A 20,542-nucleotide genomic window follows, 5' to 3' on the forward strand; every position below is an offset into this window, starting at 1 on the left:
CAAACACATTTTACAGATCTAATATTTTCCTTTCTGACAGTTCTTGTTATTGTTGTGTGTGTGTGTGTGCTCTCAGTGGTTTCAGCAAAGCCTCAGTCTCCAAAGCTGCCAAACCGTCCCTCCAGACTCAGCTCCTTCGTCGAGGTGACTGCAGACGGCCTGAGCAGCGAAACCAAAAAAACCGGCAAACGCAGCGGACACCTCGAGCTGCAGTGGAACGAAGACCTCACCCTGTGAGAACGCACACACAAACACACTGGCATTAGTACAATCCTGTTCTTTTATCGCTTGTAAACTTCTTCAAACAATTGTGCATTCATCCCTCTTTGTTGTTATGCATGTGTACTTATGATGAAAAAGTTCTAAATAAGAATATTCCCCTCTAGTAGAGGTGCTTCATTTTGAAAGTTCTGCTGGATATGCAATCTTTTTTTTTTTTTTTAAATGGAAGCTCATTTTAAAACCAGGGGGGTTAAGCAGTTTTGAAGAAATCTGCCTACATGCAGTATTTGTTGTACTTTTGATGAGATGAGTTGATAATGTGTGTGTTGCTGTGTGCTGCGCAGTAATGTGACGCCTCAGAGCCGCCTGGACCTGAAGCTGTGGAGTTGCCACACCCTGAGGAAGGAGCTCCTGGGCAGCGCCACCATCGACCTGCTGGACACACTGCGCACACACCACGGCAAGAGTAAGGACACACAGGAAACTATTGAGAACATATTTTGATGACTTTTCCCCATAGTGTTTAAAATAGCATAACTTAACTTAGTATTTTGATAAACTGGAACAAAAACATGGGACAAGTATGAGTTTGCAGCAATATTATTCATATACATTGGAAAAGAAAGAAAAGTACGGAGAGAACGAGACAAGACTGGAACTGGCAAACAACAGAAGTGGGGAGAAGAGACAGTCATTTAGAACTGTGTGAAAGGGTTTTCTTCTGAAGTCTTTCATCTTTAGCTAGCTGAAGTTTATTGTATTAAAAAAGACCAGGGTGCAAATCTGAAATAAAAAGTGATGTTCATACTATTCCATTTTGTCCATTGTATAGCATCACCTTTTTACCCTCTTAACAGGAAATACAATTAATCTTTCGGAAAAAAGCTCATCTTCCTACATTTTGAATTCCACCACCAAGGAATACTCTGTTCACAAGTTCTGTACATGCTCCAAATATTTCTACATTTATCTCCAAGTTCACAACATTCTGACAAATAGCGAAGTTCAATCTGATGTAAGGTTTTCCATAAAAAAACAAAAACATAAAGGAGACTGTGAGCCTCTCCACTCCACGGAAAGAGCAAGGTTTGGGTTGAACACAGTCGTTTATTAGCACCAAAACAAAGTACAGTCCACGGGTTGCAAAACGTTGCCCGTGTGGGATCCTTCACAGGTCCTTTGGCGACCTTCCAGGATCCCGCCTACTGCAAGACAGACCAGAACCAGGTTACCACATGCTTTTATTCCGATCAGCTGTCTGGCCTCCGGTAGCCGGCGCCCTAACCACACCCCACTGCCACAGAGACTTGCACATAATGCTCAATGTTAAAAGTCAATGTATTCATCTCACAGCAGTGAAGTCTCTGGGCCCTTCTCACTTCGGTTAAATGGATTCCTTGCGTCCCTCACTTGCGTCGTTTCCCTGCGACTAGTCCCTCCCACCAGGGAAGCATGGAGAGATGCAAGGAAACCACGAGAAGCAGGGAAATTAGTTTTAGTTTTCCTCCGGAGTATCACGTGAAGCGACGTCCGTTTGTGATGACGCTGCACAGCAGATCGTCTGACAGCAGCCAGCTCTGTCCCCGTTATTTCCACACACACTCTGTTAGCACACATTTACTGACACAAACATTTGTATCATCTGTTGTAGACCCAAATAAATAAAATCAAATAAGAACTAATTCTCAAAAAAAATAAACGCCATTCTTAAAATGAACATTAGTTGGATTAATATTGATTAGAGTGCACAAAATAAATAAAATAATTCAGAGAAGAAAAATAGATATGTTATCTATCAAAACCCAGTTAGATTAACATTCATTGGATTGCACACTTTGTTTGTTTGTGTGGATATGTAGCAAATTAACATTTTAAATAGCACTTAATGACTGACTGAATGGAAATGACAATAAATGAAAATGTAAAACGAAAAAAGCGATCATGAAAATGTTTCCAATAAATGAATAAAATGATTTTTGACCACTTTGTTGTTCAGATATATCACATATTTGTAACTAAATGAAACATGAATTGAAACAAAACACGGTATAAACTGAGGAGTGACTCTCGTGAGGTTCATGTATTTTCTTCACTCCGCTGGGAAACTGCTCTCATGTCAAGAAGCATCAGATCAGTGCATGCACTGCATCGTCCAATCAGTGAGCAATACACAGTAAGGGGGCGGGGCGAGTGTCTGAGGATTTCATCGAAGGATGGTCTGGTGGTTCCTCGGTTATAGCTCCTCCATTATCGCTCCTCGCTCCTCGCTGCTCGGTCCTCCGGCAAAAATAAGGCCATTGGGAAGCTACTCAAGATGGCGCAGACAAATCAACTTCCGGTGAGACCGAGGAGCGAGGAAATGAAAAATAAGAGAAGTGAGAAGGGCCCTATATCTGGCTTCCTTTACATTTTCATGTAAAATCAGGTGACCACCAAAAGGCAAATGGCTTCTCACTTTACGTGTTAAGGAGGATTACTTAAACACTCAACAATGAAATCTGACGGCCCGTGATAATGAGAAAGGCATAGCAAAAGATACACAGGATGTCTTCCGCAATACCACTGCATTTCTGAACCACATTCAGAGAATCCTTTGACTCTGATGAGGTGCAATAGGTCTGCTCTAGTTCATTTTTCAGTACTCTGAATTTGAATTGTTCAAACAGAATTCTCAGTAACTGCTTATAACCTGCGAGGTTGAATTATATCACATCAGTGACTGTGTGCAGGTCTTAGTGTAAATAAAACATTTGATAATATTCTTCAGGAGAATTGCCTCCATTGTGCTTAGCTTCATCACATTAACCCGACTCCTTCAGGTTTCCTCTGGTGTTTCCTTGAAATGGTGACCGACTTGCTTACTGGCATCACTGACTTTCTGTTTAACCCTTTATTGGAGGAGCTGCAGCAATATGCTTACAGGTCCATTTGTTAAACTGCCAATGGTGCATTTCCCATCGTGTATAACTGCATCAAGGTTTTGATATTGGTGCTCGTACAACATGTGAGTTTTGGTACTGACACTAAAACGATATATTAACTGAACAAAGAACAGTTACAATATTAACATTTGGCATTTTGATAATATAATAAGTTTAATCGGTCTAAGCATTCAGGACCATATTCAGCACGTTCTGTACTTGTAATATTGAACAAGTTAGTCAGTAGCCAACTGGAGAAATGTCACTTCCTGCCACAGAACTAGCTTCTGAACCCACTATGAAGTTATGCCCAACATCCATAAAGATAAAATGTCAGAATCACTGTCAGAATCACTGTGGGTTCACACATTTAACAGCAATAACAGGCTGTGGGATTTCCTCGTTTCCACCTCCACTCAACCACCTTCCTCCTCCACCATCTCAACCACTCATCCTCTCCCTCTGTTCTCCTCCCCCCTCTAGTGGAGAATGTCCAGCTGAGTCTGGTGCTGCAGACGGAGAACAAAGGCTCGGTTGTAGTGGGAGGCGAGCTCAACGTCTGTCTGGACGGCATGGCTGTTGATCTGGGCACATTGCCCAATGGCAGCGCGGCAGCAGACAGTGAGTCCCGCCTTTTACCGCACACACGCACACACAGTGAAGGTTATAACAGAAATGTAAAGAAAACCTATATTTCACAATAGAAAGGGTCGAAAAACTACAATATTCTCAAAGAAAACACATTTAACAACAACTTCCTTTCAACAGCGTAAACTCGCCTTCAAAATAAAATCATCTAAATAAAACAGGAAGTTAACCTAAATTACATTTAAAGGTCCCATGTCATGCTTTTCCGGTTAGTATCCGTCCCCTTGTGTGTTATGAAGGTTTTAATGCATGTAAACGGTCTGCAGAGTCAAAAACCCTCAAAGTACACCCTGTAGGGCAGGGGTCTTCAACTAAAATTCAACGAGGTCCAGTTAGAGAAAATCTCCCCATGCAAAGGTCCGGAACATCAAAATGTTTAACTTGCTTCATGAATTAGTGTGATATATATTGAAGTGACCTGTAGCTTTATCAACGTCTGCATGTAATCAACAGCTGACTGCCAATCAAATAAAGAAAGTACAATTCAAAAACAACAATATTTATTGTCAATTAACATTAAATACTGTGGATATGTGTAATGTTCCTCTCGGGCTGCATTTACAAATAAAATAGAGAAAATAAATAAAATAGCTTTTGAAAATATGTGCATCTTAAAAGTGCTTAATTTTAGATAAATAAAATAAAGTGTAGCAGCAGCTTGAGTTTCTCTTTTTCTTTGTTAACCGTTTCACGTCATGACTTAACAGTTTCAGACGATTATAGAACAATATCAGTCTATACACATCATAACAATTGAACAGTTTTAAAGTTTCTCTTTCTTTCCCTCTTATATTGCAGTCCCTCACTCACTTTTTTTAAATTCAGTGCGAGAATTGAGCTGGAGCTTGTCCTGCCAGGAGTTTGAAAATCTGGGCTGAAATGGAGTCAGGGCCATTCTCATACACATGCAGGTGCTCATTTGGTTACAGTGATGCAAACACAGGTATGGTGAAAAAAGAGAGAACTATTCGAAGCAGGAAAAAAACAGCGTAATATACCATCTGACAAAGGCCTGTGCTATAATGCTTCAATTAACTGGCTATTCTTTATAATATACTAAGATCAATAGGAGACAGAGATGTTAAGTTAAAAATCAAGGGTTTTTATTATTATTTACAGCAGGGGTGGGGAACCTTTTTCCTTTCAATTTTTACAACATCCTCCGAGGGTCGTACAACTGATTGAACTCAACCTCTGCTTAAAAAAACTAAAATCACAGCCCATTCATTTGGCCTTTCTTTCATGCTGTGCAAAGAAAAAGCAACCTCTTAATCCAGATATCTCACCATGACTCACGTATGCATGCATGTGCACGGTGTGGCGTGACCACCTAAACGGAAAGATATGGACACAAGATGTGTGCAAATGTATTTAGCATCCTATACATGTGAACATGATTTAAGTGAGGGGGGGACCTAACCTCCTCTAGGGGGGTCCGGGGGCATGCTCCCCCGGGAAAATTTATTTTTAAATATTGAAGTTAAAAGCATCAATCTGGTACACTTTGAGAGCAACATTAAGAGATCTATGGATACATCTCTCAACATCCATATGAAACAGAACTGTAAGCATATTTTTCTTTTTGGATATTTTTACAAATCACTCCCCTTTTAAACTCTATTCTTGTTATTTTTAACAACTTTTTTGTTACTGTCATATAGTATTTTATACCTGTTTTTCATTTAGTCTCATTAATAACTATAATGATCATATCAAGGTGTGCCTTAACCTCACTGAGCTGAGGTTATTTGAGCCTCTCAGGAGAGAGCTCTCTTCCACCTGGTTGTAGAAAAGCTCTTTAAATTCGTTAGCATAGCTAGCTAACCAGATGCTAATAACAACAGATCGCCACTGTGCTTACAACTAAAGACACAGCCACGCAATCACTGCGGCATGTGTACCGCTCCTTATGGGTACTGCAATATTTGAAGAGCTGGAGCAGCGTTCCGGTGCTCTCTGTCAGCACTCCTTTCAGACGAGACATATACCGCGTGAAGACACGTTACGCTCGTGTTGTGTTCAAGGAACCTGTCCTTGGGCCAGGAAAAACAGTTACTCGCTTGTTTAATTATTTTTGCGGTCTAGATATCTTCTTCTTTTTTGAAGTGAGAAGTTGTCCGTCAGTCGGACTGACGGACGGACTCCCCCACCCACCCCCAAAACGAAAACTCTTCGGTTCTCCACGAATTACACAAGTCACCCAAATCAGCGTTAAAAAAGCGAGAGGTGCCGAAAAATCCCCTATTATGGCTCCGGGTCCGTATAGGTCAGCGTCTGGGTCCGGATCCGGACCGCGGTCCACCTGTTGCCGACCCCTGCTGTAGGGAGTAAAACTCTAACACAGAAAAGACCTCCCCAAAACGCCTCGTTGGAGATGTCTCATGTTCTTCCTGGGCATTGTGACGTCTGAATACCCAGTAGCCACGCCCAGAGCTATGACCAGGCTGATTGGTCCAAATTAACCAATCCACGGACTTCCTCACACACACACACACACACACACACACACACACACACACACACACACACACACACACACACACACACACACACACACACACACACACACACACACACACACACAGTGCAGGCAGCTCTGCTGATTTCTCCTCCCTGGCTGCAGGCTGATAACAAACAGTTGGGATTGCGGCAAAATTCTCTCTGCAGACCCATTCTCACAGCGTTTATCAACTTTTTTCTTACTCAATATCAAGCCACACTTATTGTTTTTATTTCGGCTGTGACTTTGTGTGTGCTCAGGGTGAGTTTGGCTGTGTATCGCTAAACAAGGAAACAACACCTTAACGGAGCTCAGCGCGATTCACAACGTCCCGACCAATCAGAGCACACTGTGCTCACAGGGAGGGTGGGGGTTGGAGCTATAGGCTCTGTGCACAAGATGGCGTCTATCAACTTCCGGCGGCTGGGTGTGCGGCTGAGTACTTCCGGTTTGAGTACAGAGTTTTGACAGCTTGACAGTTTGACAGTTTGTTATGTTACACCGAAAGCAAGAATGAGCGGATTTCGGGGTAAAGAAAAGCGATTGGCCTTCCAGCGTGTAAGAAAGTCGGCACTACATTGCAGTGTGCCCCTTTGTACAAATTCGTCCTGTTATCAGAATCAGAATAACTTTATTAGTCCCTCAGAGGGGACATGTGCAGCGTTACAGCAGGAAAGAGCCACAGACAGCTTAGTGTTGAATATCTTACATGCGTTAAAAAGTACTAAGTTATAATATAATAAACAATATGCTAAAAAAGTACTAAGTTATAATATAATATGCAAAAAAAAGATAAAAACTTACATAATTTTCAAAAATGCAGATCAAAAACAAATCAAATCTACAAATCAAATCCTGTAGCAGTTCTTAGGATTTAGCAGCCCGGTATATATTACAGTTATTAAAGATGGCATATGTATATAAAGTATATATTGCACATATTGCACATAGTTTGACGGTATTTAACAGCAGCAAGTTACACAATGTTATAATCGGGAGATAAGTTTCCATTCATTTCGGCAAGCCTGGGCAACAACGATTAAAAGATTTCTTGCTCCCAAACCAATTGTGTATTTCATTACAAAAAGCAGTTATACCATACTATGTTTAGGTACTAATGAATTATATCCTCAAAACAAACGCACACATACATAACAAAGGATAATACATAATTTAATAAATCCACAATATGATAACATTTTACAGATTCATTTAATAAACTTTTACAAAACATAGGTTGATGTTATATCGGGGGGGAAAATACATATTTAAACATTTCAATTAGTCTCTGCATATTTAAGTAATGCTAGTTTATATAACAGATGAACAGATGTACAATATCCAGAAAGTAGATATATAATGTGTGCATTTCCAACATATCCTCTGAAAGAGTGTTAGTCGTTGAGTTGAGTAGTGAGCCATTCGTTGTTTTTTTCGTGGTGCGATGTCTGCTGAGAAGTCCTTGTATGCCTCGCTGACTTTGAGAACATCTGGGTCTGGCAGCTCCCCCCGCACGGCCTTGTAACGTGTACTCCTTTGAACATGTTTATATGATAATTAGGACTTTAAGAACAATCTTACACTCAACAACCACAAAGTTGTAGCAGGCTACATACAATTAGGACAATAGATATGACCTTACACCGTCAGCAACTGTAAACTGCTTTGGCTTAGTGGAAGTGAACACCATGTCACTCACTCTGCCTGGTTTCACACTCCAAAAGAATTGTCAAATTAATTGAACTAAATCAGCTCTTGGCACAAAGGAAATACTCATTAAACCGTGGATTGGTTGTGAACACATACTGTACTTACCATGGTTCTTGGCTTGAGCCATCGCTGCTCTGTTTCAGTGCAGCTGAGGACAGGGGGCACAGCAACCAGGTTGAGTGTGGAGTAGTGTGCGTTCTGGAACAGCAGTGCAACATTGTGGGTGCAGAGGGCTGTTCCAGCTACACAGGAACACTTTGCCACTGCAAGCTCCACAGGTGAGCAGTTCTTAAAACAAAATGTCAGTCATTTTACATTTAGGACACTGCTTCAATACAACACAGACAAATGAGAAAGCTGAGAGCAGGCTGATCAGTAGCGGGAAAAGGCTAAACCATGTCAGGTTGTCGGTCACATCACATACACAGAAGTTCTGCTGTTTGGAATACTGTCATTTAAGGACATTCAAACAGATACGCTTGTATAGCCTGTCTCAGCTCTCTCCATGTATTATCTTATATTATAACTACATAAAATAGTGTTAGTAGAACGTTGAACAGCTTAACATAGATGTAGGGTACAAAACCAGCACTTACCTAACACTGGCCAACACAATTGGACCCTACATGGATTATACTAACCATTCAGTAAAGAACAGCAGCCGTCACAACCCGTTTCTGGGGTTTCCATGAAAGCAGAGACGGTTTTCAACCTCATTAAGAATCTTTGATGAAAGCTAAGTTTAGGTTTAGCTAATGTATTTATCATTTTACACGAGAGGGTTACAAAACGAGAATAAATCTGTAGCCCCTTCATGCTACACACACACAGCTAGCTGCCAGTTGATGTGAGCACATGTATTATCACTATGTAATCTGTTGCAACACGTCAGCTAGCTGGGCTGATTTGAATCCTAAATCACACTCTTGCCACATCAAAACCCCAGAACATGAACCTGACTGAGGCTTTGAACCAATTAACACTTTTTATTGTCCTCCCTACTCTGAGATCGTGAGGCTTTTCGTGCTTTCTCATGGACCTGTAACAGCTAGCCCTGATGCTCACTCTCCCTGAAGGTAGATCTTTGTTTGAAACTGTGGGGAATTGATATCATTCATGTTATCCAAAAAAACGTAATAGTACATCATTAAAACGCTTTACACTGTATCAAGACTGTCAAGTTGTCAAAGTTAGCCAGTAACTACAGCTTTGTTTGTCACTTACCTTCATAATTGTCGACGTAGCTTGATATGTAGCTACACCTTGAACCCCTTTTCTCTTTTGCTCCTCTGGGCTGAGCCTGCCGCTTGTACCAGCCGATGTACATCACTGATGTTAACCTTCAGTAGGTCTTGGAGACATCGAGTGTAAAATAGTGCCTATATAATATCTATACGCTATCTCTCTCGCCATCTATTGCTATCTATACGCTATCTATCGCTCTTCCCTCTACCGCTCTACTGTAGACCGGAAGTTTACAACCGCACACTCAATTAACCGGAAGTTGATAGACGCCATCTCCATTGGAGCTACAACGAGCCGTTAAAGGCAGAGAGTGAAATTCAGTGAATACACGTAGTTTACAGAGATGCTGTTTGAAAAACCAATGTGAGTTTGGAAAATTGCACAATATAAATCTATTCTAGTCGACCTCAACAATGGAATTATGATCAGTGGAAATGGCTATGACATGTCTCCTTTAAGACATACAACTGCAACGAAAGTAAAAAAAACAATTTAATATCCTTTTCAGTTTCACAGAACACAAATTGGGTTATTTACATAATATGTTTACATGATTTTGTTTTGCAATAAAACAACCAGAGAAGCGATCTGCAAGGAAACATTGCACACCGTGGTCCCATCTCGATGTCATCGTACTATAATATGATGGCTACACGGCGGCATTGCGAGACAATCGCAGCTTCTTGTTTCCTTCGTATTGTCTTCGTGAGGCGAAAAATCCCCGATGGGGCCGATGATCACACGAAGTAAAGACGAAGATGACACGATTTGACAAGATGCCCTCACGCTGGCCTTACGAAGGGCAACATGGACACACGAATTCAACACGAAAATTAACCTTCGCAAGATCTTTCGGCAATTTTTTGGCATGCCAAAGATTTTGCCTCCGCTCACGAATTTGCTGCCGGAGCCTGAGAAACTCCACCGGCGGTCATACGATGGCTTAAGATGCCTTCACGAACGGCCCGATGTTGTTTTGATCAGAGCCGAATTTGAACATTTCCTTTGTCGTGGGTCCATCTGGTGTCAATTTCGGGACAGTGTGACGCGGGCTTAACCGAAATGCAGGCCAAAGCTAACATAAGGACCGGTTTCTTGGCAATTTGGAAAGACCAGGATTTAACTTGTCAGCGAAAATATATTAAAGGGAATATGCTCACACTGTTTTCCAACAGAAGTTTAGACAAGTTATGAGTACAGAATACACAACAATATTACTACTCCTCTCACTCTTTCCCTTCCTGTTTGCCAACACACATACAAACGTACACACATACACATACACATGTACACACAAGCACACACTTTTCACAGTGTACACCCATATAATGGTTGTTCACAAGTTGTATTGTATTGCCGTATTTTGTAAGAAGAGAATCTTGTTTTGTATGTTATTTCTTGAGGTGAATTTGTTTATAATGTTATTAACAATGAAGGAATTTATGAAATTATTTTATTTGTAATTATTTATTTAAGAAGGGACATTGCACATTAATTAACATGAGCACTTAAGCCATCATGTAAATGAGCATTGTTCACATCGAGACAGGTAAAGTTTAACCACACCTTGGAGCGCGTTCTCTCCGCCATCTCCTCCGTGTGTGTGTGTTGCATGCATGAAGCAGAGCGTATGTGTAACTGCCCCGCCCCCTCGCACACAGACGGGGAAGAGAGATCTCGTCTGGATTGGAAAGATCGAAAATACTAAAAATAATCATAGACGCATTTTACAGTCTTTTTGCGTATTAGAAACGGAGTTGGCGACACTAAAACTGCAATATAATGTTTGTGTAGCAATAATACATATGACATATTTTTTTAGATGTCTCCAGTACCGATAAAAAGACCGATAACGTCGGAGCTTAATGGTACCACGGTCTTTAATAATTCAGCCCCGGGGCCCGTTTAATACCAGGGCTCGGTACCCATCCCTACTTGCAACATGCCAGAAGGTTCAACTCTGGACTAGAACTCTATCTATTGTATAGTATAATAATTAACCACGTGCAGTTTTTTGTGTTATTGTTGGGGATGCAGAGTTCACCCCTGAAATTACTAATGGCCTTAGGGGCAGAATTATACTTGTGCATAAAAGGCTGGCGGTGCAGCTGTTTCAGAGGCCATAGCAGCCGTGCCCATTTCCTGTGCTGAGCTGTGGATGAGCTGTTCAGATTCACTGATCGGAGACAGCTCGAGGCCTCATGGTCGCTGGAGAAAGACAAAATGGGCCTGTGATATTTATAACTTCTACAGGAGAGCCAGGAATGTAATCGGAATCAGAATTCCTTTATTTGCCTGCAAGGGGGACATTTACATGATTACAACAGCAGGAGTAGAGTGCAGAGAAAGTAAAGAGAATAGACGTGCTTTTAAAACAAAAATTAACTATGCACATGTTATTAATAATAAAAAAACACAACAAGTAAAACAAACAAATAGCAGATAAGTAGACCACTGTAAAAAAAAGTAGCAGTATAATTTTTTTTAAGTGACCACATAACTAGAGGTAGCATGGTACTGTTTTCAGATGTTAAATACATGTGATGAAAACATGAAACGTGAATTGCACGAGGGTATATTGCACATGCGTGAATATTGCACAAAGTTGTATATTTACTGGCAGTGTTATTGCACATCAGGGGTATTCCAGTCTGTGTGTGTGTGGGGGTGTACCATAGTTTGTGGTGGTAGTACAGTCTGAGTGCTGCAGGAAGGAAGGACCTGCTGTACTGTCCTTAGAAGATGTGAAGAAACCAGTTCTCTCCAGGATTCAACTCTTCTCTTCGACATGTTATTAGCAACATGTATTCATGTGTTACTTCTAGAAGGACAGAACCATTGTACCTCCTTGTGTTGTGGCATCAGCTGCCTTACCCTCTCACTCCTGATGAGGATTCAGAGAGCATCAGCTGGCCTCTTGTCAGTCTCAACACATGGCCCCATGTGGACTCAATCCTGGTGACTGCTCTGGATGATCTGTTGGAGCGTTAATGTGTGATGGCTGCTGCGACGCGCTGTGCCTGAGGGCTCATTAGGAAAAGGTAGATGTTTTACAGACTAAAATTCAAGTCTGATTGCTTTCTTGCTATTTCAACCCCTAGACAGTGCATGAAGTCAGCTCAGCAGAATGCAGTTGTGTCTCCATGTGATTATTGTCTTTATCTGCTGTTACGTCTCTTGTATATGATCATTTTATCTATTCAGATGTTTTGCTGTTTGTCACTCAACTTTGCAAACTGCTTTTACCTGCAGTCTTCAGGTATTAGAATGATATAGACCCATTAATGGACATTAACATAATTAATGGATCTGTAGTTTCTCTGCTGCATTGTGTCTAACCAGAGAGCAATAATCCAGCAATTACCCAAGGCTTATGGTCAGCCTATATGTGTATTTTTTTATCTCTGCAAAATCTGAGTGTAAGTGGAGACTTTTTACGTTGTTTGAATAGTGTGTGTGAAGCGTTTCTGCCCTGCCAAAAGTAACATGTCAAAAATATTGTCAAAGTAACTTGATACCAGTGCACAAATATTGACTATGTACAGCTGCACTGTCGCTACCATGTCGGATTTCAACACACATTCATAACATTTAAACACTGACATCAGAGAACACTTGCATTTGCAAATAATACTATTTCCAAACCAATATAAAATCATTCCATCATCCTAAGAGGAAGGATTTCAAACCCAACATACTTATTGACTGTAGGTCAACAGAACCTTCCTCTTCCAGGCACTATGCTAACATTTACTGTCCTCTATGGTTTGTGTGCAAATACTAGCTGTCTCTTTAATACATATACAGGTATTAAGCTACTCTTAAAATCACAGCAGAATCCATGCATCCATCACCTCCCTGTGTCACACACACATGAAATTCAAGCAGTAAATGTCACAGACAAAGACACACCTGAGGGCTACAGCACCGATACAGTAAGCTATGTGACACCGTTTGGAAAGAAATACCTGGGATGAGTTTCAATACAACAACAAACCACATGCCGGCCAGTCAGCGGCAGACGCACAGGGCCTCAGGGTGCGTCATGACCACTCTGACTGGTTCACAAACACATTTCCTCACTGTGGATTCAACAGGCTGAAGCAGCAGAGCCTACAGTGTGTTCTGCTGAATGGACACAGGGTGTAATCTGTTACTAAAACTATTTACAAGTAAAATAATTCATCAGTATCACAATTTAAAAGTTATGTAACCTGATTACTTTCCATGACTTTTGGATTGCCTCAATATCAAATGCAATGCAAATAAAAAGAAAAGAGACAATAAATAACAATTTGATGGAGTGAATGTAACAATGTACACTTTAATGCATCAATAATTATAATCAAAACATATCTCATTATTCTGAAATGGACCAATCTGCACAATGACTACTTTTACTTTTGGTTCTTTAAGTATATTTTGATGATAATACTTTTCTACTTTTACTTATTAACATTTTGAATGCAGGACTTTGACTGAAACAGAGTATTCCTACACTCTGGTACTTCTACTTTTACTCAAGTACAAGATCTGAGTACTTCACCCACCTCTGGAGAGCAGACCATGGCCCATTCTTTAGAGTTCCCTGAAAACGCTATACGCACATAATCACACATAAGGCCGGCTTTTGTCTAATTTGTTTTTGAGAATTGCGTAATTTAGCCTCATTGCCTGCAGCACCGCAGTACAATCGCCTCCTGTGTACCCGAAGCAGTGTGAATAGGAGCAAGGGGGGTTTCTTCCTCTGGTGTGTGTGCATTTTCTAGGCTCTCAGCATGATATGGACAACGAACAAATAAAGAGGGATGGAAATGATGGTTTATTAATTATGTATTTACACATTTGTTGATTTAAAAGGTATGTTTTGTCCGTTAAAGGAATAAATATTGTTTGTACTGTGCAGATAAAAAAAAAAGAGGCACCTTTATGTCAGAAGTAAAACCTGTTTCCTATTTTAGCAAATTGGTTTAAAACTATTATTTTGTCAGGTTGAGACACTTATCTTTTTATGTGTGTGTTTTATGGGTCTCATGAGTGTGTATATGCAAGCGTGTGTACATGTGTTTTGCATTCTGCAATGTGTGCAGGCATCTGTGGGCTGCTTGAATATATAAAGGTGGAAGTGTGTTGCCTTCTGGTCGTCTTAAGGAGCTCTGTGTTCTCGCTGTGAACGCACCTCTGTTACATTGGACGTGTTACTCATTTCTGACACACACACACACACACACACACACACACTCACACTCGCAAGGGCACACATAGCAGCTTTAATGGACAAATCCTTGTATTGAAATATGGGAGGAAACAGAAGCCAGAACGATTTACATTTTGGGAATACTGGAACACTTTGTAAATGTTCGATTTGAACACACTTTTACAAATAGTCAACTTCCAATCCCACAGAAAAAGAAGCCACATGTAAACCCGCAGCAAAGACAAAGACTAACACTCATCATCGGCTCTTCATGCTGGTTTTCTACATTAACAGGCTGTATGTGCCAGAGAACTGTAACTAACTTTTCCACAACTACTACCTCCTCAAATCTCTGCGCTACATTTCTTCGGCCTTCAAAAATATTTCTGAATATCCCCAGTCAGCAAGAACATTGCAAATCCTGGCACATTACATCCTCTATACTCGGACCATGCCATTTTTACAATCCATGGAAGAGAAGACAGTTGATTGGTTATTTAGTGTCATCTAGAGAGAGGCACAGACTAGAAATCCAATCTGAAAAATGATGCTGTTTTTTTACTACATCCATCCACACTGATTTGGACATATCTTTAACAATGATTGATTGATTTGGTTGCTTCTTTCATGAACTGATAAGTTTGAAAGCCTCACCTTAGACATTTTTATTTAATCTTCTATTGGCTAAATGATCAATTGATTCATCAAAAGTGGTTTGCAGCAGATTAATAGATGATACAAATAATGATTGCTACAGTCCTAACTGAAAATGTAAATGAGAGGTGTTCCCTTTCATAGCATACATTAAATCTGTCACTGTTGTATTTAGAGACTGGGGTTACACAAATAATCCAAAGTTCCATAGTAGCTGCTGGACTGAAATGAGCCAGCTGCTATCTCTGCTTTAGTTTAGTTGCTGAGATGTTTTTGAGAAGAAAGTGGCTAACTATACATTTTAGTTTCTTGAAACACCTACATCGACACACTTATGTGAATGCGCACAAACGCACACCAGACCAGTAATTAGACCCGAGGCATTAAACGTGAGGGGGGGGGGGGGGTTGAACTCGGTGAGCAGGCTATGACACAATAGTTTCTCTTCTAGACCAATGTTTATTTTGCTGTATGTCCATCGGGTATGCGCACAAGAAACCCTTTCATAGCCTGTGTGGGTGTGTGTGTCTGAGAGAGAGAAATGACCTGTTTGCTTCTCTTTAGATAGCAGGATGTGTGTGTGTATAAATGTGGATACTGTTTGAGGTTGTGATGCCTGCAGCGTGAGTGTGTTCCACATAGGACTGGACTGTGTTTGTGTGTTTTTAAAGGAGAAAGTGAGTGTTAATGAAAAGCATGTAAAAGGCCTGTGGTTTTCAGTCACAGTTGGGACTCAGTATAGTCACACATTCCCTCACACCACCAAGACCGCATGCACACACACACACACACGCACGCACACACACACAGCACTATCCATACAAGGCTGAATGGCCTTTATTAAACTACTAACTCACTGTATTTATGCCACATGTTTCAGGTCTGCCTTTGCTCTATGAAAAGAGGCCTGATCCCCACTATGAGAATGTACTTATTCTTTACAAAGCTTTAAAGGTTGATAGTAATGTGAGGACAGAACCTGTTGAGAGACATGCTGGTGTTAGGGAAACTCAATTTGTTGCTACGGGGTTAGGGGTGTTTTTGTTCTTGGCAGAGTGGTTCAGAGCAGGGTTTCCGTTAGCCGGTAATTACCGGTTTTTAGCTGGTAAAATTGAATAAAAACCGGTAAATTCAAAACCTGCCGGTCAAAATGTCCGATGCTCCGATCGATCGGCCGCCGGTCATTATCGGCCGATATTCACTCTTAATAGTTTGATCTGTTCTCTCTATAAAGGCCGATCAGGAGAGCTGGATCTGATCGATATGGACATAAACAGGAATGAAGTATAACCGGACCCGAGAGAGAGATCAGATCAGCTGCTGCATAATCACCTGAAGCCCCGCCCACTGTTTAGCGCACTGCATGAGACACTGACTGGCTGTCAGGAGAGGGAGAGAGGAAAAGAGAGGATCCGTTTCTCCCGTGTTGTTATTCAAAGTTAATGTAAACTTTTGAATAATGTACTTCATCTATTGCAAGTAGTTTATTTGAATGTAATAATTATGTTGTTTGTTGTTTGTGGAGTCATTTATTAGGGCCTGAGCACGAAGTGCAAAGACCTATTGAAATCCCTGGCGTTAATATTATTATTATTCTTGCCCTGCACATTGGACCTGTTTTTGAGGGGGTTACGACACTATTCATGTAGCGACATTTGGGAACGCTGCCAGGACGGGTGAACATTTTTACATTCTGGATTCGATGGGTCAACAATTTCAAACTTGCTCTCTAGCGCCACCTGTGAAAATTCAGTTGTTCGAACAAATTTACAAAGTCCCAGCGTAACTCTGACGGACCTGAAATTGTGCACACTTATCCGGGTGCAGCAGCTCTACATATTATCTCAAAAGCGCCATGAAATCCCGAAGCTCCGCCTACTTTTTTTTAATTAGCATAATGTGAAAAACAGTGAAATATTAACAGAAATTCCAATTTCTTGATTTTCCACACCAAACATAGTGCACAGCATCAGTGGAGGGTCAGACACATTACAATAGAAAATGAGCACGAGGTGTGGAAAAATTTGGCCGACATCAATCACAACGTATTGGCAAAAAGGTGTGGCCTAAACATAAATGCTCACAATTCATCCGAAATATATCCAAATATCACAGATTTCGGTGGATAGGTTCAGTCCGTCTTGGGGAATAGGCACACAAAAGCATTTTCATTGCGGACAATAGGGGGTGCCAAAAACACAACTAATTTATATCTCAAGAACCGATGGACGAAATAAATATATTTTGTCATAGACATACTGGCAGGGTGAGTATAAACTGAGATTTACAGGGTCGCAACCAATGAAAAATGTGGGCGTGTCCTATTCAGTTTTTTCTCAAAATCGAAGGGTTAAAAAATGTACCGAACCATAAGTAGGGGAAAAAATGAGTTACGGCCTTTAAATTCGGAAGACATGTCACAGCCCACAACCTTTTCCAGACTGTAAAAAAAAAACGTACGTTTTAGCAAATACGGCTCAGTAGTGCCCCCTATTGTGCGCTAGTCAAATATAATTTATTCGAACTACCCGAAACTTGGCACAGAGATTCCTCATGGAAATGCGGACATATTTCAAAATGGCTTCCATTATCCCCGCCTCCCATGAAGTCGGCCATTTTGAAATATGTCAATTTTAAGCGCATTTTCGCATACTTCTCCTAGGAAAATGATCGGAAACATTCCAAACCAGGACAAGATCAGCCCATATCTAATGTGATGCTAAATTACGAATGAATAGTCAACTGCTCGGAACGGAACATGTACCAATTTTGACGATTTAAATGCCACAAAATCGCTAAAATGACTTTCGGACGCAAAACTTGGAACACACGTCACAACCCACGTCTTTTTCCAGACTGTACAAAAAAAACGTCAATTTTTGTACACCAGCTCATTTGCGCGCCCTATTGTGCGATAGTCATATATAGTTTCTCCAAACTACCCCAATCTTGCCACAGACATTACTGATGGAATTGCGGACATATTTAAAAATAGCTTCCATTAGCCCCGCCCCCCAGAAAGTCGGCCATTTTGAAAAATCGGCGTTATTCATGCATTTTCAACGCATTTTTGCAAACACCTCCTCTCAAAATGGGGGACTGCGTCAGGTCGATGCTCATGTTGCTTTTAATCATACGAAACCAGATTAAATTAAAGAACGACTTCTCGAACGCTATACTCTTCCCCAGAGTGCAGTGGTTCATTGTTTATTAATGTGTTTCAGCTGCATTTACCGACCGCTGCGGTGCTGCTCGTCCACCGGAGTTTATTCTCCCGTTAACTCACGGCAGGGTTGCTAGAAAGCAGTAATTCCTATGTGTTTCAGTCTGAATTTACGCTTTTTGGCATCCCAACGCTGTTATTAAAGTATCTCTGGTATAGGACAGGTGGTGTTAGCATAGCAACTGAAGCTCATCCGGCGTATTTTTCTTTATGACTTTACTTGTGTAGCCCATGTACTGATTCCACCTGATAGCTGATCTAATAAAAAACAACGGGAAAATATATGAGGCAGTTCAAAACGGGCAACGGGAAATAACAGCAAACGGATGGTAATTAAAAGTAAGGTAAGAACAAGCAGCATCACACTGTGCCTGGTTAGTGTTGACTGGCTTTATAGAAGTGTTTTTTTTTTGTTTTTTTTCGCGTACTATTCACTTTGCTCAGTGCCCCTGCCCCCGCCTCCGACGTAAGCATGACATATTTGGTTCTTGGTTCTTGGAGGACAGTCGAGTGGGTCCAGATAAGAACCGGTTTTCGGGGCCAAGAGCCGGACCCACTGTGGTGGAAACAGGAAGAACTGGTGCTTATCCGGGCACTAGTTCTGAACTGGCCCTGGAACTGCTTTGGTGGGAAAGGGGCATATGACTAACAGGATTAGAATTCTGTGGATGTTTGTTATGTAGTGTTAACTGTGTTCTTTGTCCTCGCGTCCATGAGAGAAGCTTTAAGGAGACTAATTGAGTCTCTGAGAAGGTTCAAATGGGTACTTTAATTAAAAAAGGCGCGGTAATGTTACAAGCAGAATATTGTCCAGGTGAGAAAAACAGCTGTGTTCTCGGGCTCTCGAGAGCGAAGGAAAGGGGCGAGAACCACTTTTTCAGCTGTTAAATGTCCTCTGCTGGCTCCTCCCTGTGGGCCAGTTGGCGCTGCTGGGGGCCGGCCCTCCACGTCTCCAATGTTCGTTGTTGTGTATAACAGAGGATTCAGACATTGTACATTAAATATATAACTAAACAGGCCTTTTCTCCTCCTTATCTCTTTCATGACTTTTAATTTAATACATTTTAAACGCTGTAATCAATACTCCAAATATACAGGAAATACTTCACGGCTGGTATCATTTCCGGTAGTTCCGGATGTTGTCTCATGCTACCCACGTCTGTAAACAAACGTATTCATATAAACTGTACCTTCATTTAATATTCAGCAATAATAATATCTCGACGTCTATAGTTGTAGTGTTGAAATCAGTAGGTGCAACACTCCGTGTCATATCGCTACTAAATTCACCTCTATAGGAAATGGTATACTAGCCACATGCTAAATCGCACCCAGGTGTGTGTTCCAAGATGGCAGCACGTTGATTTGTTTCTGTCTCTGTTAGTGTTTGTCTCATTCTCGTTCTTCTTGTGCATACTGACATTTTATAATTTTTATTTTGCTTTTTAGACCCGTTTTTAAATTGGTCTTCTGCGCTTTTAAAAACATTTTAAAAGCTTAAGTATTTGGGCTGTTTTGTGCCGGTGCCTCGCTGCGACTGGATTGTTTGCTCTCTGCCTGAGCGGTCGCTCTTTCGGACTCTGGATTGCTGTCTGTCCTGCCGTGCTGTCGGGGCTGATTGACCTGAGCTGCTGATCGACCTGATCTGCGGATCCTGAATTGGGTGTGTCAAGGCACAATGTTGCCTAAAGCTACACTTGTGTTCGCTTTTTTCCTGGGATTAATTGTCAGCCCGCATGTCGGCAAAACTGACGGATTGCCTCCCAGCAATATCTCTGTTCACTTCGGACATTCGGATGGTGGAACCTCTGGAGCACTGACTCCATCGGATAGTTTTTACCAAAAGCTGACATTTCATGGCACGAAATGCGCTCTCCCGTATGCCCTTTTTACACTGGACTCGCTAATATCGAAGGATCGGAGCAGCCCCGCCCCCCTGAGGAGCGACGCGTCCAGAGCCCATGTGAAAAAATCATCTTCCAGACTGTTAATATTGTTACTGCTTTTACTCTCTGGTAACGTTAACATTAACCCTGGTCCTGAGTGTTTCTCTGCTTCCTTGCATCATTTGCCAACTCCGAATGAGTTTAGCTGTAGGCAAGGATTGGGTTTTCTGCATGTTAATGCTAGAAGCCTAGTGCCTAAATTAGATGTTTTCAAGACCTGGTTTTTAGTTGCTAAGCCTGATATTGTTGTAGTTTCTGAAACCTGGTTAAAACCAT

At 41.2% G+C, this 20,542-nt stretch overlaps 1 protein-coding gene across 4 annotated transcripts in view; it reads left to right on the forward strand.

Moving 5' to 3' along the window:
• The window catches only part of wwp2 (WW domain containing E3 ubiquitin protein ligase 2), a 98,843-nt gene that overhangs the window by 10,064 nt on the left and 68,237 nt on the right, over positions 1 to 20,542 (forward strand). For all 4 annotated transcript variants that reach the window (XM_034086804.2, XM_034086805.2, XM_034086803.1 and 1 more), the window contains 3 exons: positions 77 to 233; positions 567 to 688; positions 3,627 to 3,764. In XM_034086804.2, coding sequence (XP_033942695.1) covers positions 77 to 233; positions 567 to 688; positions 3,627 to 3,764 — 417 coding nt within the window. The remainder of the gene's footprint in view (positions 1 to 76; positions 234 to 566; positions 689 to 3,626; positions 3,765 to 20,542) is intronic.

Source organism: Pseudochaenichthys georgianus, chromosome 7, assembly GCF_902827115.2.
Source record: "Pseudochaenichthys georgianus chromosome 7, fPseGeo1.2, whole genome shotgun sequence".
Taxonomy (NCBI): domain Eukaryota; kingdom Metazoa; phylum Chordata; class Actinopteri; order Perciformes; family Channichthyidae; genus Pseudochaenichthys; species Pseudochaenichthys georgianus.